We start from the raw sequence: 17,867 nt of genomic DNA on the forward strand, positions 1-17,867 counted from the left end.
ATTTATAAAGAGGAAATGCCTAGCCTGGGCTTACCGATGTATATGTCTACTTGAAATCGACCAACCATTAGTAAAAATTGGCCAACTTGGGTTGTTTCAATTTGGTCAATTGACTCAAGAGATTTAAATTTAAAAATTACAACAATATTATTAAAAAATAAATAAATAATTGAAATTTATAATATAAATTATTTTAGACTAAGAAATATGAGAATTTTCCCACTTTTTGTATTAAAAATTATATTTAAAATATAAAATATTTATATATATCTATGATCAAGTTGACTTGAATTTGGTCAGTTTACAAATGGTCAAAATCATTAAACCAAAAGTGACTGAAAAATACTAAAAAACTGACCAATTTAAGTCAAGTTAGGTCAGGTTGGTTAGTTTCATCAATTTGATGAACCATTCTAACGAAATTAATTATTTTTATTTTTGTATTAAAAATAGTATATAGAATATAAATAATTATGAATTATTTAAAAAATTAAAATATAACAATTATATATACCGGTGCGTTATACAAATCCTTCAGGTTCTCAACTCTTACGTGAAGGAAAAGGTGGGGAAAAGAAAGAAAAGGTAAAAAACTTTTACAAACCTTCTATAGGATTTCTTGTCTTTTCCTTCCTTTCCCTATCCTTTCCTTCAAACCAAACATAGCCTTAAAAAGCCATCGCTAACAAGCGTCCTGCTAAGGGCACTTGTAAGTCGTAACCATCGCTAACAACTACCAAGTCATGGGGTTTGTTTTCTAAACCCTAAACCCCTACCAGCCGGCGTTGGCGAAAGAAGCCATCGAACTCCAATGGCGGACGGTGAGCTGCGGAAGACTTTCCCTGTAAAACCACGGCTGAAATCTACTCCAAAAAATCCCTCGTCATCCCCTGAATCCAAATACTGGAGATCATTCAAGACTCAGCAAATTTCCGGCCTCATCTCGGCTATCACCTCCATCGATTTCTCCCCGGAACCCCCACACGACTTCGCCGCTACCTATTCTGCCTCCGTAACCATCTACGATTCCCAAACCTTTGAACCCAAAGCGAAAATCTCCGATTTCACCGATGTCGCTTACTCTGCTACTTATCGTTCCGACGGAAAGCTCCTGACCGCGGGAGGCGAGTCTGGACTCGTCCAAGTCTTCGATCTCAAGAAACGGATTCCCCTGCGTCAGCTGCGCGGCCACTCTCGCTCGGTTCGACTCGTTCGGTACCCAGGACTGGATAAACTCCACCTGTTCTCAGGTGGCGACGATGCTCTCGTCAAGTACTGGGATGTCGCTTCAGAGACCGAACTAATTAACTTTCAAGGCCATAAGGACTACGTCCGATGTGGGTTTGCTTCGCCTGCTAGTTCGGACATGTTCGCGACTGGGTCGTATGATCATACAGTTAGACTTTGGGATGTCCGCGTTTCTTCTCTAAGCTCGGTTTTGCAGCTTAATCATGGAAAACCGGTGGAAGACATTATTTTTCTTCCATCTGGTGGCTTAATTGCGACTGCTGGTGGGAATTCTGTTAAGATATGGGATGCCATTGGAGGTGGGAAGCTTGTTTATACCATGGAGAGTCACAATAAGACGGTGACTTCGCTTTGTGTCGGTAAGGTCAGAAAGAATGGTGGTGAGCAGTCTCAACAATTCAGGCTTTTGAGTGTGTCATTGGATGGGTATATGAAGGTTTTTGATTTTTCGGCATTGAAGCTCGTCCATTCAATGAGGTACCCCGCACCACTTCTGTCGATGGGGTTCTCCCCTGATTGTTCTGCCAGAGTTATTGGTACCTCCAATGGTGCCCTTTTTGTTGGGAAGAGGAAGAAAGACCCAAGTTCTGGTGATAATGATATTCCAGGAATGGATAAATTTTTGGGTTTCGGTTCATTGGAGGAGCCTGAGAGTCGGGTCTTAAAGCCTACATATTTTCGGTACTTTCAAAGAGGACAGAACGAAAAGCCCTCGAAAGGGGATTACTTGATTAAGAGACCGGCAAAGGTGAAATTGGCAGAGCACGATAAACTCTTGAAGAAGTTTAGGCACAAGGAAGCTCTAGTTTCTGCGTTAAATGGGAATAGTCCGCAGAGTGTGGTGGCGGTTATGGAGGAATTGGTGGCTAGGAAGAAGCTGCTAGGATGTGTATCAAATTTGGATAGAGAGGAGCTTGAGTTGCTCCTTCGGTTTCTACAACGGTACTCAACAATGCCAAGATACTCGGGCTTCTTGCTGGCATTGTGCAAGAAGGTTCTTCAGTTGAGAGCTGATGATATTATGGCTGAGGATGTCTTGAAGGGCCACATTAGAAACCTCAAGAGCTCGGTAGAGGAGGAGATAAGAACACAGCAGTCATTGCAGGAGATACAGGGTATTATATCTCCTTTGTTGATGATAGCTGGAAGGAGATAAATGTGATCTCTCTTAGCTTGTTTTAGAGGTACTGTTGTTCTGATTTTATTTCCATCTGTATTTCTTTTAACTTTTTTGATTGGTATCTGTATTTGGTTCATTACAAAGGAAGAAATTCTGCAATTTTGGTTTGAAGAAAATTTTATCTGATTTTGTTTATTTTATGTTCTTATCAGCATTTACCTTTTACTTTTTAATTTGATGTTGTGCACTCCGTTGGGTATATTTTAGAAACAACGAACTAGAAGCAGGCAATTTTACTACCCTGCCAGGTTATGTGGGCTCTTGCTCCTAAACGTTTTTAAACTTATGGAGCAATGCCTGTGTCTAACTTTAATTGGATGCTTTTTTCGTTAACTTCCCTTAACAAATGAGCTCATACTAATTAAAGGTATGGTATGTATCGTGTAGTTGGTAATTTTTTCCCTCAAGTATTGCTTGATCTTTTTGATGGTATTTTTGAGACACTTGTCCCCAGATTACATGTATCTCTATTCTACAAAAATCTAATGTTTTTTTTATAAATAGTGTATGGTGTATTACTATTATACAGAAATCTCTACATGGTTAATGAGCACGTATGTTTGGTGAAAAAGCACTTATTTTATACAGGGGTAGTATAGGTATTTTTAAATGACATGGCAGGCCAAGATAGGCCAGAAAGAAAATAAGCACTTAAAAACAAGCCCAAAATTTGAGCTTCTCAGGGCTTATTTCCAAACACAAATAAGTGCTTATTGTTGTAGTCCCGACCCAAAATAAGTGCTTATCCGAATAAGCATATATTTTTAAGCATTTCCAAACTTGGCCTAAAACCATGTACAAAAATATGCATGTATCACCCTGTATATTGAAACAAGAAATGAAAAAAATGTCTTCCCAGCTATCAGTGGTTAAGTGATAAGCTTTCAAAGTCCTTGGATATAAACATCCAATATTGATTATATCAACATTCTCTGCATTCCTACCTATAAGGATTTCTGTACCAATCAAATTTAAATCTATCATTTTGTTTACTAGATGGACTTCATCCATGGTTATTCCATTTCCATCACCATATTGAGCCGATGATGTGCCAACCTCACTTCTCTTGCTTCCAATTTTCCTCCTCAGATTCTTCAGTGGACTCGGCTGATAGTGACCTAGTTCGGTACTTTCTTGGGTGACAAATTTCTTCCTCTCAATTCACACTATCAATAGAAACACAACCATTTCTCCTTAACTCTATAATGCTTATAAATATCATCTTCAGATTCTGTGCTTATCACTATAGAGCTCTTCCTGAGCCTCGAGCCTTCTATAGTTGAGTCATCTAATTGCAAACCCTGAAAAGATTTATTTTGATCCTTCCTGTGCCTACTGGATAACTGGTCACAGGGCCAACCAGTATTTATAGCTTGGCCTGGACGCTGAACTGCTTTTCCCTCCAAGTCAATGGTCAGTGGTTCAACCATCCGAATTGGATCAACATATGATGCTATCATTGTAAAAACTTTTAAAGGAAAGTAGGAAAAAATGGTAGCCCATTAAACAGGTCAGATTGGTTAACAGTTCAACTGACCAGGTCTATAAGTTGTTGGCTCAGTCAATGGTTTTTTATAGCATAACATGTTAGAGGATGACCTGAACCGGGATTGTGACCATGTCACTGGATGGATGGGTCAACAACAAATTGAAAATACTGGGGCTGACTTAACCTTTAACCTTCTTTATACACTTTCTGTTTTTTTTTTTTAATTAGAAACGGTAACTTTCATTAGAAAGTATTTAAAATAATACACTGTCACCACCTAGATAAGGGTGTTGACCCCTGGAAGAATGCTTTCAAATTACAGAACAGCCCAAGACAAGTTCTCCCTAAAAGTTCCTTGCTTTGCCAGGGTGTCGGCTAGTCCATTAGCTGACCTCCTTGTCCACCTGAACAGAGCCCCAACCTCCCTTGCTAAGCAATTTATTTCCCTCATGAGTTGTCGATGTACTCAAGCCCCCAAATTATGTGAATGCATCCACCCAATTAATAATTTGGAGTCCTCTTCTACCTCATTCTGGTGTAGGCCCCATTGTTTAGCCAGAATACAGTGCAAACAATCTGCCCTCCCTGTCTCTAAAAGCTCCTCTCATCCAGAGGGACCCGAGTTGCCTAAAGAGCTTCCATTGAAGTTCAGCTTCACCTCAATGAAGAAGAGTTTGCCACAGTGTTCCATCCTCTAAACAAGTCATCGGCTGAATAGTCTTTAAATAAAGGAGAAATTTTAAGCCAATGTATGATCTTTGTAGCTATGCAATCAATGATTTGCTCCTTAGATCTTTCAGAACCACGGAAGATCCTATTGCTTCTTTCTTCCTAGATTGACCACAATACAGCTGCTGTTGTTGCTCTCCACATTTCTCTTACTTTCTTCTTTGGAGGTCTAAAAAAGTTTGGATCAAAGAGTCTTACTACATCCAAAGGAAGGGGCAACCAAAAAGTGAAGAAACCAATTCCAAACAAAGGACACAAAAGGACAAGATATAAGTAAGTGTGTAATTGTCTCACCACAGGTCAAGCAAAGGCTACACACTCGGGGTGAAAGGCAGTAGTTTGGGGTAGAAGGTTACACCAAACCTCCTTCATTGGAAAGGATCCTGCCATGTTAGAGGATTGAAGAAGAGCGGTGTAGAAAGAAGCACTAGTAAAAAACCCAGAAGGAAAGGTTGACCAAATTCTGCTATCCAAGCAAGACTTATCTAGGAACATAGTATTAAGAAGGGCAATGAGATTGTCAACCATTCCCATTTCAGACTCCCTCAACCCCAAATCTCAAGAGTTATCATTTAGATAGGCCGAGGAAATGCTTTTTTCTTTATTCAATGAAAGAGAGTAGATGGACGGGCATCTATGAGGGAGACATCCCCAAACCAGACATCTTTCTAGAAACGAACTTTATTCCCTGCACAAGTATCAAGTCTGATATACAGGAGAAACACGGGCAATATGCCATGGATAGCTTTCCAAGGAGATAACTGGAATGCCCTAGGGTCAAAGACTAGCACCCCACCCGTTTTCTGGCAATCCATGTATACTCACTATTACTTTGTGCCACAAGTTGTCCTGTTCCAGAGGTAGTCTCCATAGCCACTTCCCCAACAAAGCTGTATTCCTTAGCTTTATGTTTTCTATACCCAGCTCTCCACTATCTCTACTTCTAGAGACCACCTCCCACTTCACCAAGTGATCTTTCTTTGTATCCCTTGGTTCCCTTAAGAAATTCCTCATTAATTCCTCCAGTTTATTGGCCACACTAGTGGGGATCTTGAAGGTAGAGACGAAGTAAATTGGTAGGTTTGTTAAAGTTCACTTTAAGGTTCAAAGTATCGTTACGTATCGGCCCGTATCGGTCGATACGTATCGTTCCGGGACCCTTCCGATACGCCCCTACAGTGGGTGTATCGGGGGTCTGACTGGTTCAGGGGATGGAGGGGTCCTAGACTGGCTCCCCCTGAACCAGTTTTGAAAAAAAAAATAAAAAAAAACGTAAAAAATGAGTATCGAAACACCCGATACGCCCCTACCGGCGTATCGGGCGTATCGATATTTTGAACCTGGGTTCTCTTTATTAGAGTAATTCTTCCTTCCAAAGAGATGTAATTTCTCCTCCACCCTGCTAGCCTCTTTGAGAATCTCCCAAAGAGATGTAGTTTTCACGGGTACACTTTCAATGCAAAATTAACAGAGAGATAGCTAAGCCTGAATGACAATCCAGTTCTGCTTTGTCCATTGGGTTTTTTTTTTCTGCTTGTAAACCATTACATCTGCTGCTCCTTTGATGATTACAATAGGCTAATGGTACTAAATTCATGAGGTAGACATAATTCAGGGAGATAGAAATTTAAATTAACCTATTGAACACCAAAAAAAAAGCAAATCATTTGCAAATAGCAGATGTGACACTACAGGGAAACCCCTCCTCACCTGAACTCCATGTAACTCCCCATGATCCACCCTTTTTTGTATCATCAAGGATAGTGGATTCATACCCAAGATGAATAAGAAAGGTGACAAAGGATCACTTTGCCGCAGTCCATGACTAGGAGTGAATCAAATAGGTTCTTCTTCATTAACAAGCACTACAAACTACATTCTGGAAATACACATTTGCACTAGCCACCTCCGCTCATCAAACCACTGAGACTCCATCTCCATTAAAAAGCCCCACTCCATTTTATCATAAGCCTTAGCCATGTCAGCCTTTAACGAAAACATGCTGTTTTTACCTTTTTTCCTCTTCATGTAATGTATCACTTATTGGCTTGCAATTACATTATTTATGATTTGACAGTTAGTTATAAAGGCAGCTTGCCATGGGGAAATTATTTTATCAATTACCATTTTCTATTAGCAAGCCAAAATCTTTGAAAAAGTTCTATAAACATCATGACCTATAGACCAAGATTTATGGAAAAAAGTTGTAGACATACCATCAAGCCTGGATGCTTTCTCTAATTTGGTATGTAGTGTTACGTATCTCCTCTAGTGAAGGGACTCTAGTCAATGCCTCATTATCTTCAACAGAAATAATTGGTTGTAGTAGTTCTCTAATTGTAGGAGACATAACAAGTTGTGAAGAAGAGAACATTTCTGAAAAATACTTCACAAGCAACTCTTGGATTTCCTTTACATCCTCTATCCACCCCCATCTTCATTTTTTAAGTGCTCTATAGTCAATTTTCTTCTATTCACTATTATAGAAAGATGGAAAAACTTTATATTATGATCTCCTTCTCTCAACCACACTTCCCTTGATTTCTATTTCCAAATTAATTCCTCTTGTTCCAACAATTGATCCATTTGCACTGTGAGCTCTTTCTCTTTCTGTAGAGCCTCCTCACTTGGATGCATTTATTGTAACTCAACCACTTCCTTCTTAAATTGTGTAATTGTGTGAAACATTGCCAAACATTGTCTTGTTCCACCTACTCAGCACCAGTGATTTAAAAGGTGTGCCTGAGGCGCGCCTAGGCGCACAGGTGAGGCACAATTCAGGGTATGCACCTTGCCTAGGTCCTAGGCACAGTCCTTTCAAAAGATGCACGCCTGGTGCGCCTGATGCGCCTTGCGCCTCAGCCCAAGCATGCGCCTTTTGAAAATTTGGTGCTTTTTTGCTTTTTTTTAACATAACAACTGGGCCTGGGGCTTTGCCCCCGGACCCCTGTGCACACCCCTCGAGGCAAGCCCAAACAAGTCCACGTTAGGTCTTAAATTCTTAGTTTTCACACAAAAAATAATGATTTTATAGTTTTATTTGCTTTTTAAGAAGACATTTTATTAGGATGAATGAATGAACAACATTGGGGGTAATGAAATAAAACTATAAAATCATTATTTTTTGTGTGAAAACTAAGAATTTAAGACCTAATGTGGACTTGTTTGGGCTTGCCTCGAGGGGTGTGGCACAAAGCCGGCTCGTAGAATTAGGAATTTAATATGTTTTACATTACATTAGCTATGCGAAGTACTGCAATTGAGTGAAAAAAGAAATTAGAGGTTTTACATGCTTGAAAATGTTTTATATGCTTGATTTTATTTTTAAATTCTCATTCGAATATGCTTTACATCTTATGTTTATGTATTTTAATTTTAGATAATAGGTTTTTTAAAACATTATTTTAAAATTTTAGTTTATATTTTTTATTAAGATTATGTTTAATATTTTTTGATTTTTTTGGCAATTTTTTGATTATTTTGACATTTTTTTTTATTTTTGCGCCTTGCATAAAAAAGGCGTGTGCCTCGCCTTGCGCCTCAGGCGCAAATTGACCCCTGTGCCTTTTTTGTGCCTTGCGCTTTTAAAACACTGCTCAGCACTGATCGGATTCTTTTTATTTTGTAACACACATGTTCTACTGCAGAACAAACATTGCGAGCTGCTTGTTGATTCCACCCCTTGCCAACTACATCATTATAGTCTTCATGTCTAGTCCACATTACTTCAAATTTAAACCTCTTCCGCTTCCCACCTTTTTCACCACATAGATTTACTAGCAATGGGCAAGTTCATTTAGTGGAAAAATTCATGAACTTTAGGCGTTGTTTGTTTGAACTAGACATAAATTTTGCACCTCAGTTCAGTTTTGCATTTGCTTCTTTACAACCATGGTTTGAACTCTTGATACTAATTTTGAACTTAATGTTTGTCTCCTTTGCATTCACTAGTAATGTAAATTTTGCATCACAGAAACTGATGCATGCCAATTTGCATTATCTTCCTCCTATATCAATTCTTTCTCATACAAAGTAGAGATCACATCATCTTGCTTCTTACCTTACTCACCCAATAAATATTCCATCTCCAATCTCCATTCTCTTTCATATAAGACGAGGATCACATCACATCATTTTACCTTCAATTTTACTTTTCACAAATAAATAAAGGCACAACTGAAGCAAAAATAAACCAGAATTTACACCTGGCCTCTATTTGTACTCTCATAGATTTACAGCTGCTTAAATAAAATTCGCACCACAAAAAAACATTTAGAACTCTTGTGTTGCTATTCAAAAAGTAGAAAAGAAACCAGAAGAATTTAAAAATGTGGGACAATGAATAGTTGACAAAAATTCACAATCTTTTAAGTAGTTTATGAATAACTCGGCTCTGGAAAATATATAGTCCAAAGGATTGAGCTTTTTTAATTAACCGTAGCTTGGTAGGTTGAGCTGACAAGTGTATACCAGCTTTGAAAAATAGAGTGATCACTCTTGGATTCAAATTTTAAGTTTTACAATAATTTGTCTCATTAGTTTATATAATCACGAGGCTCTATTTGTTTGCAGTGTAAATCTGAACCAGATATAAGTTATTTACCTGTCTCAGTTTTGCATCCATTTGGTTGTAATCACGATTTGCACTTTTACCTCGTATGGAATTTGTACTTTTTGAAGTCTCATTTGCATTTATTAGCAGTGCAAATTCTGTCTCAAAAACTCATACAAAATATGCACCATCTTGTTCCTACTTCAATTCTCTCTGTGCATTGAGATCTCAAAGAACCATTCAACCTAAAAGATTAAGCTGTTAGGTGAGGTCCCTGAATAGGTTTTTATTCTCTAACATGCCCCCTCATGCGAAAGCCCATTGGGTTTGAAGTGTGGACAAGCACAGGCCCACCCATACCATGTGCTGAAATTTCATTAATTATAATGAGGGTGACAAGGACCGAACACTGGACCACTAGGTCAAACAGTCTCTTATACCATCTCAAGGAACCATTCAACCTAAAAGCTTATGCTGTTAGGTGAGGTCTCTGAATAGTTTTTTATTCTCTAACAGGAGATCACACCATCCTATCTGTACTTCCAAGCATTTACACCAGTGCAAATGAAATTCGCATTGCATACAAACTGAGCCAACCTGGATGCTAGGCCCAATGTGCAAAGAACGAGGCATCAGTATTATGGGGCCTGGGGGCCTGGCAGCTCAAATTGCACTTATAATCCTATAAATAACTAGCTTATGATTGGACAGGTTTATCTTCAATTATTTACATTCTCTTCAAGTTCCTCTTTAAGATTGGATCAATGATTTGATGGCTTGGCTTCTGCAAATGGTTAGGATCCGAATTCAATTCTGTTCATTTAAATCAGATTCAGATATTCGTTTCGCCATGATCAGGTTGAATCTAATATGAGAATCTGATCTGTTTAGTAATTGGATTGGATTCAGATATTTCTTGGTCCAATTTGATGATATTTTAGTTGAACCGGATAGATTAAATAAAATGTACTCAAATCTATGCTTTACATATCTGTTTGATATGAGTTCAAATTTGGATCTGTAGGTTCAGATTATCCCCCTTTGGATTCAATACAACCTGTTTACAGGCTTGGTTTGGCCATCTTTTTGGTGCAATCTCAACAAAACTATTCCTTCCAGACAATTCACAATTTTATACTTTATCAGTACAGAAAATTCACACTGGAGATATTCATATGGAAAATAAAATTCAAATTGCTTTTTATTTGGGATGATACAACACCCTTTATTATAAATCCAGACCACGACACCCATTAAAACATAGATTTGATCTTCATCAGATCACTATGTTGTTATTAAGCAAACAAATGATACAACCTTATTAAAATGTAAGAGATGAAAACACAGAGAAAAAGGAAGCACTTCCAACGCCAGTTGAGACAAACTTGATTGCCACTTGGGGACCCAACCTGCTTGTTTTCATCCTCTTCAAACTCCGTTTCTGAACTTGAGGACCCAACCCTACTGATTTTATCCTCTTCATTCCCAGCTTCTGAACTTGGTGACTCAAGATGCTTGTCTTCTGTATCTTTGTTTTTGATCTTTGAATCTTCATACTTGGTCTCTGAACTTTCTGACTCCTGCTTGATCTCTGTCTCTTTATTATCTATCTCTGTACCTTCATTCCTGTGATTCAGGGTTTAACCGAAGATCCTAGAAATAGGTTAAATTGTTCAAATAAGTGATTACCATAGGGAAAGTAGAATGAAGAAATGTAGGGTTGAGTTAACCGGGAATGCAGTTACCTCTGTAGTCGAGAAGATGTGCGTCTGGTTTCATGGACAAAGGAATAAACAACCGTGTAAATAGTTAGTACAGAAATTTATAAAAGAAATGAGACAAGAAGGAAAGCTTTCTAGAATTCAACCACAGACTAATTTAAAGGTGGAGAGAAAAAATTTAACTAGCAGGTTCTATACAAGTTAACATGCCTTTTTGTTGTCTGTGATTTTAGCTTTGAAGCTGGTGGTTGGGGTTCATCACTTGCTATTGGTACATTCTTTGCCTGCAATGATATCAACATGGAAAAAAAACAAGCAGTTATCAGAATTACTTTGTTTATTCAGTCAATATAAGTAAACCAACTCACCAAGTTTCTAAATTGGAGATTGTAGAACATTTGAAGGTATCTTTGTTTGGCTTGTTTCTGGTCCTTGTTCAGCTGTCTCCAGAAGCTGTAAATGGATCCCATGTTCAACAATTTGTTTGCATAAATCTTCCATGTGTAGCTGCAAAAAAATCCATTAGAAAATACGAAATATTAGAGAACAAAGGAGAAAATAAGGTATAAATAGTGCTTGTTAACAATCAATCTGTATTTTAAGTGAGTTTTTGGTTCTGCATCATATTAAATTGGAAAGTGTGTCATTTTTAATTACCATTCATATATGCGTTGGAGACCTGCTGTGGATATCTTGGTCCAGTGTTCATCATTGTTCTTGCACTTCTCAAAGAAATCGGCAATCTTATTGCTTGATTCATCTCCATTGTTAGGATCAATGTGGAACCCTGAAACCCCATCAACAATGATTTCTGCTGGGCCTCCTTGATTGGTTGCAAAGGTGGGTAGTCCACAGTTCATTGCCTCAATAACTGTAAGACCAAATGCCTCATACAAGGCAGGCTGTACAAAAGCTCCCTTTGTATCAGCAATATGGCGGTACAGTTCTGCATTCCGGAATCGATCAGTCTGAGCTGCTATCCATCTGATCTGACCCTGGAGTTGGTACTTGTCAATGAGACTATGCATCTTTTTTATTTCAGCAATTTCTTCTCTGTCTTTTGATTTGGATGGGTCAAAGAATCCAGCCACAACAACCAAATTAACCAAGTTCCTCAGCCTCTTGTTCTTCCCATACCACTCGGTTAATCCTGTAATGTTCTTCACGATATCGAGCCTTGCCATTGAGAAGATGATGGGCTTTGTCCTGTCCTCTAAAAATCCACTATTCCAGGAATGGTTCATATGTTAGAAGTTAGAACTTCCTAATATAGTATCAGTTTTTTTTCTTTAGTATAATGAACAAATGACTCAGATTTTAAATTTTCAATTAAATTATGCATGGTTAGTTAACATATGCAGAATGTCATACTTTACTGCAGTATGTCCAAATCACACTAGACATGGCATGCCATATTTTGATGTCACAGTATTTCCTACCAGTTTACATATGTTAGAGGTAAATGAATTCTAATCAAGAGACTCACATGTGCTCATCATTATCTTCTTTACTGTAGAGTAGTTCTTCAATTGCAGGATAAAATGTGGTCAGCCGCTTTTGTTTTTGTGTGAAGGGGAAGTACACAGATTGATCAGCCCCAGGGGCAGCAATGTTGAATTTGGGATCAAAGACATTTATGCCCGAGTCAATTCGGCAAAGCCCTGGTAGCGTAAATGCAGCATGGCTTTCATACTGTCCTGGCCTGTCTTTGCTGTAAAGAAAAAATCATCTGAAATTAGTTATTGTGGACAGCATTTCTCTAGGAATTGATTTAGATTTCACTGAAGTCTGACAAAGTTGATTCTGACAGGTAACTTGCAAAAAACAGTGGTCGCATAACAGCACAAACTTCTAATCTATATACTATCTGTATCCCTGATAGATTATCTACCAATTTTAGACACTCAATGAGGCAATCTGAAATGTGGTTTAGCATCTAACCTTCCTGCAATTTCTTGATATGTACTTGTGATGATGAAATCAGTACTATTCATGGAAATCATGTCAGCAGTAAACTGACATGAGAAGTGATATTTCGCATCCAGTTCTTTCCACTTGATGTCTGAATCTTCATACTTTGTCTTCTCTAGAGCATGTGCAATAGTTCCCTAATTTTTGAGATCAACAAATCAGTAATTGTTAATACAATAATCTAGCAATTTTCTTAGGACTGATCAATTCTCACACCTGAGTTATCCCAAGTTTGCTTGCTATTAGTGACGCCACCAAGTTTCCATCAGTGTAGTTACCAATGATGAGGTCTGGTTTCCCTTCCATGTGCTCAAGGATCTTGGCAGTGGCATCCTAAAGAATTCAAGAGATATAGGATGGTTAAAGAATTAGATTTGAACTACAAACAAAAGAAGTTTAAGCTAAGATTGTTGTTTGTAATTCAATTGGATACTCACCTGAGCAAATCTCTCAAGGTAGGGGTAAATATCAAAACGAGAAACCCACTGGCGTAGGACACCTTTTTCTGTTCTAAAAGGGACACGAAGGATGTGGGAGTGCTTTGTGTCAAGGATTGGTTCCAACTCCTGGTTGCATTTTGTTCCTCGCGCATCTGGTATAAGTCTTGTAACCTGTATAGGAAGCAATAAGTATAAATTCTATTGTCTACATAATGTACTGCTTGATATCATTCTTTAGTGATTCTAACTTACCACAAGAATCTGAGGCTTGATATTTAGACCTTGCTTCTTAATTCTAAGGAGCAATTCCTCCTCCAAGGCCCTTACTTGATCTAAAATGTAAACCACCTGTTTAAAATAACAGAGGCCTTAACCTCATTCATTGACAATGGAATGAAAGCTCATTTATATTATTGGTTGATGTTGTACCTGTCCACCAGTATCTGGTAAGCCAAGGACATCGGCTTGGCCAAAGTAGCCATGGGGAGAGAAGATTACGACATTAAAAATTGCAGGAAGCCTACTAAAAAACTTCTCCATGTTCAGTGGGTCTGGTGCTTGGAGGACCTCCGAGAGTGATCTCATTGTATCTTTTATAGTTTCTACATTATCACCCCATCCTTTCTCGAAGCCCCAGTCAGCAAGTCTAAGGAATTCAAAAAGTCCAGCATAAACAAAAACCAAGTTTTAAGGTCTACTAGTTGATGCTCACCAGTATAGAATAAGTGTGATAAGTATAGTATACCTCCTCTGATATGGCACATGTTCGGCATGTGATGAGAGGAATTCATCGGCTAAGATCAATGCTGTTTGAAGCTTTTCAACTGTGTTGAGGGTCTCATTGATCATAAGATTCTGCAAAATTTGGAATAAAAAAAGGTGTAATTGATTACTTTTTGCAATACTTTTTTATGAGAATTAACTATTTGTTCTTTGTAAGAATATCTTCTTTCCATACTTCTCCCTGATGATTAAGAGAAATTAAGTAGTCCACCAAAGGCTCTGCACTCTCAGCATGCCCTCTTAGCTTGGATGTCATGAACTTCGAGACAAAGCTAACTCCATTCCCAATTGAAGAAGATAAACTCATCTGTGGCATGGAGAAATCAAATGCGCCAAAATCCACTTCCAATGCATTTTCATCAGTTGCCCTGCATGTTTATTGATGTTATTATTTAACCCCTAAAGACAGTAAATGAAATTGGGTTTTGAAGTTAACGAGTAGGCAATACTTTTAAGAAGAGATGGTGAAGATATGATTTGGAAGAAATTACTGACTTAAGGGCTTAAGGCTAGTTCACTTTAAATATTGGGCATTTGGATGAAAATGCAGGTAATACAGTAAATTGTCTAGGTCAGTTTTGGAAAAATAATTCACGTGTATAAGGGGCTGCAATGTTCAAAGCTAGCAATCAGCCTCTTCGAGCTGACTTGCTGATCCCTCAGGTGAGGTAAGATGGTGAATAAATTTCAAAACACTAATATACTAAGGAGACTTACCATTTTTCATCAAATACTGTTTCTTTAAATTTCAAGTACTCTGCAGCAGTAATTCCATCTACTGCTAAATCATCAGCGTTCACCTTAATAAATTCCCAGAATCCAGGATTGGGCCTTACTGCAAATGTCACATAAGGTGGAACAACAGCTGCCTCCTGTAATTTTTAGAAAATTCTTTGGATATAAGTGACCTTCAACCATGAAAGAATGAAAAGAGAACAGAGACAAATTTACACCTGAGTGGAAGACAAGATGTAACCAAGCAAGCCTTCTGAGACTTTGGCTCTTTCAAGCTTGTCTTCTATTGTGTTCTCCAATTCATCCCGTAACTGTTGGCGCTTAATCAACCTCCTTCCCTTGGAGACATACCTGTTTTCAGATACAAAGAATTAGAACCAAAATCTTCCACTAAATATTATAAAAAGGCAGAGGACAATGAATCAGGAAATCTTGACATACGTTGTGAAGCATCTCTTCATGTAGTACCGGCTTTGTCTCAAGGCCTCAGGCATGCTGTCAGCAATGGATTCTGATCGTCTGATCCCTGACCCAGAAGCCATTGCACCAGATAGGAGGAGGACAGAAGCTGGGTGAGAAAGGTCTGGATTCTGGGAAGAGTTCTGAGACAGTGATGGTTGGACAAGCCTAGAATTTGGGCAATTTATAGAGATGGGTTTAGCTTGATTTGATGGAATTTTCAATTAGATTAAAGTTATTACAGTAGTTTGCTTTCAGTTTCTACAAGTTAAGTGATCAGAATTAAGAGTTTTCTTGTTGGCAATGGGGCCAGAGTGGCAGGGTGAGGGAATTGGAGAAGGCACATTCCTTAGGATTGGAGAGAAAGATTGAGGCTAGAAAGGAACTCATCACTGTGAAGAGATCCTTTGTCTGAAGCAAATTGGATCTGCTTTCATGCTTTTCAAGTCTGTAAATTTGGGGAAAGAATTTGTGGGGTCGTGAAATACTTTGAATTCTGTAATGAGTTTTATTCTTTTCTTTTCTTCTTTCATTTGTGTTCCTGGAGACCCTGACAGTTAAAAGCGGTTATTTTTCTCTATCCGCTGAGCTGAAAAGTAGCGTAAGAAAGTAGGAAAGTCTAGCTATAGGACCAATTACGATACTCCAAGTCAGCTGTGTCCACGTGTGTCCTACATGTCAGACTGGTTCTTGTAGAGGGGCTGAGGGGGGCCTTTGCTGTTACTTGTGGGACCCGTTGGCTGACTTGTGGGCCATTTGATCTTGGCCCACCAGGTTAAAGAAATCTTTAATTAGCAAGTTTCCATGATCCATCTCCGCTTTTCTCCATCTATAAAAAAAAAAAATCTTCGCTTTTCTCCCAAAGAGGAAAAATGAAGGAAACGGTGGAACCCAAACATTAAGTTGGGTCATGGTCTTGACGTGTATGACAAGCTGGGGTCGTTGAGATCTATAGACTATAGTTGGGAGCTAGAAGATTTGACCGATCATGGAGTTGATGTAAGGTCCTGATTTGACCTGATGAACAATGAGGAACATAACCCGCAATACTCTGTCAGCTCATGCAATCACCAATGTCTTAAGCCCAGCTGACCTTCCTGTCTTTGATGCCCTAAACGCTTCTCTTGGAATGAACCGAAAGACTTAATCCTATCCGTACACGTGGCACCTAAACATCACCCTTTTATTTTGCGATTACTTTTAGGGTTTTTAATTCTAACTCTATAAATAACAGGCTTCAGTCCCAGATCTGCATGTTTCTCCCCCTCTCAGTCTCTAGGGTTATTTTTTGTCCATCTTTTCTCTGCTGATTCATCTCTTATCTTTGCGAATTGTCTATTCCTTTTGCCTGCTAAGAGCTTTTAGGGTTTCCGCTAATTTTCAGTTCTTTGGATTATTTTCACGGGGGGTTTGGTGGTTTTTTCGATCTATTTCTGCCTTTGTAGTTTTAGGGTTTTGTTTGTGGAATGCTGATTGCCATTGCACTTCTGTCTCTGGATTGGTGTTGTGTGAGAGCCAACACTGATCTCTATATTTTTGTAAACCCTAAGATTCAATTGTCTTGAAGCTTTTGATAGCAGAAACGGTTATTTATTTATTTATTTTTATCTTGTTAATGGTGGTTGGAAGTGATGATCCTTTCCCCAGATGATCGACTCTGATTATACTGAGCTTTTGATTATTCTTCTCTTCGGAGAAGATCCAAAGCCAGAAACCTGATCCATCCACCTACTATAATCAAGTCAAATCAATAGTTTCTTTTTTGTTATTGATTTTACAATCTCTTAATACGGCTAAATGTATTTGGGGTTTTCTGTCTTCTATTATATTAGATGGTAGTTGGAGAAGTAGCATTGGGTAGAATTTCTTGAGAGATCGACGCTAATTAAGATTCTTCTTGCTTTAATCTTTTCCACTATATTTTATTGAAGATTCATAGGGCCAAATTTTCGATTCTCTCTCTCAGCCAAAAAGAGACCATAAGGGAAAGCCAGTGAACAATTGCGCAATGGTAGCGTTCAAAGTCTCAAGCCTCAAGGTAGGGATCATTCATACAGATTTAGTGCTCCCAAACCAGGCTGAATTAGCTAGAACCTTTTTAGACCATTAATGGTTTAGGCATAATGTAACTTCTCTTTAGTTGTTAGTATTTTTTCGTTATGTTGTTTTAGGAGGGGAAAGGGCTCGGAGAAGGTTGAGGATGAATTGTTCACTGGAAAAAAATCCAGTTATAACTTCGGAAAAGAGGAAGATCAAGATAGACGATTTCGTGGAAACCATAGTGAGGCAGGCGCTTTGAAGGAGAAATATGCCAAACATCGAAATTTCACAGAACTTCGTTAAACCCACCTGGAAACGAAACCGCTTTATCTTTCTTTTCTGGATCAGCGGTTCAATTGTTGGATCAATGGATCAACTCGTGACATCATAAATAAAATATAAGTTAATATTTTAAATAAAAATAATTAAATCTTGAAAATAAAATGTATATTTTGAAAATAAAAAATAAAATGTAAAATATAAATTTTCAACACAGAAAATGCCAACGCATATGGGCAAA

At 38.3% G+C, this 17,867-nt stretch overlaps 2 protein-coding genes and 1 non-coding gene across 6 annotated transcripts; 2 read left to right on the top strand and 1 right to left on the bottom strand.

Annotated features, from left to right (window-relative positions):
* Positions 1 to 687: 687 nt before the first annotated feature.
* Positions 688 to 12,962, top strand: LOC104606970 (protein SLOW WALKER 1-like). Of its 3 annotated transcripts, none has more exons than XM_088904478.1 (2): positions 688 to 2,432; positions 12,436 to 12,962. In XM_088904478.1, the coding sequence occupies exon 1, from the start codon at positions 812 to 814 to the stop codon at positions 2,402 to 2,404; it is 1,593 nt and encodes a 530-aa protein (XP_088760604.1). In that variant the 5' UTR covers positions 688 to 811; the 3' UTR covers positions 2,405 to 2,432; positions 12,436 to 12,962. The 3 variants fall into 3 exon arrangements, with proteins under 3 accessions (XP_088760604.1, XP_088760605.1, XP_019054928.1); XM_088904479.1 differs by having other exon boundaries at positions 12,455 to 12,469; XM_019199383.2 differs by lacking the exon at positions 12,436 to 12,962 and adding an exon at positions 11,692 to 11,829.
* On the bottom strand, positions 10,373 to 15,461 carry LOC104606968 (sucrose synthase 7-like). Of its 2 annotated transcripts, none has more exons than XM_010272433.2 (16): positions 15,290 to 15,461; positions 15,067 to 15,199; positions 14,831 to 14,985; positions 14,289 to 14,481; positions 14,076 to 14,185; positions 13,760 to 13,976; positions 13,583 to 13,678; positions 13,328 to 13,501; positions 13,107 to 13,223; positions 12,861 to 13,027; positions 12,406 to 12,630; positions 11,577 to 12,143; positions 11,288 to 11,426; positions 11,130 to 11,203; positions 10,944 to 10,967; positions 10,373 to 10,824 (listed from the first exon to the last, which is right to left on the bottom strand). In XM_010272433.2, exons 1-16 carry the CDS (start codon positions 15,388 to 15,390, stop codon positions 10,494 to 10,496), a joined length of 2,823 nt encoding a protein of 940 aa, XP_010270735.1. In that variant the 5' UTR covers positions 15,391 to 15,461; the 3' UTR covers positions 10,373 to 10,493. The 2 variants fall into 2 exon arrangements, with proteins under 2 accessions (XP_010270735.1, XP_010270736.1); XM_010272434.3 differs by having other exon boundaries at positions 10,373 to 10,851.
* Positions 15,462 to 16,929: 1,468 nt separating this feature from the next.
* Positions 16,930 to 17,031, top strand: LOC148792238 (small nucleolar RNA Z103). Its single transcript, XR_016071003.1, has one exon. It is a non-coding gene; the product is annotated as a small nucleolar RNA Z103 (small nucleolar RNA).
* Positions 17,032 to 17,867: the final 836 nt, after the last annotated feature.

The sequence above is a fragment of the Nelumbo nucifera genome, chromosome 4 (assembly GCF_055504915.1).
Source record: "Nelumbo nucifera cultivar China Antique chromosome 4, China Antique-T2T, whole genome shotgun sequence".
In the NCBI taxonomy this organism is placed as follows: domain Eukaryota; kingdom Viridiplantae; phylum Streptophyta; class Magnoliopsida; order Proteales; family Nelumbonaceae; genus Nelumbo; species Nelumbo nucifera.

Bases quoted from the DNA above. Each gene is read 5' to 3' on its own strand.
- LOC104606968 (XM_010272433.2), bottom strand. From the start codon at position 15,390: ATGGCTTCTGGGTCAGGGATCAGACGATCAGAATCCATTGCTGACAGC. The intron at 14,186-14,288 runs GTATGGAAAGAA...CAAATTTTGCAG, and splicing joins CTCTTAATCATCAGGGAGAA to AATCTTATGATCAATGAGAC. The intron at 13,028-13,106 runs GTGTGAGAATTG...CTCAAAAATTAG, and splicing joins GCAAACTTGGGATAACTCAG to GGAACTATTGCACATGCTCT.
- LOC104606970 (XM_088904478.1), top strand. From the start codon at position 812: ATGGCGGACGGTGAGCTGCGGAAGACTTTCCCTGTAAAACCACGGCTG.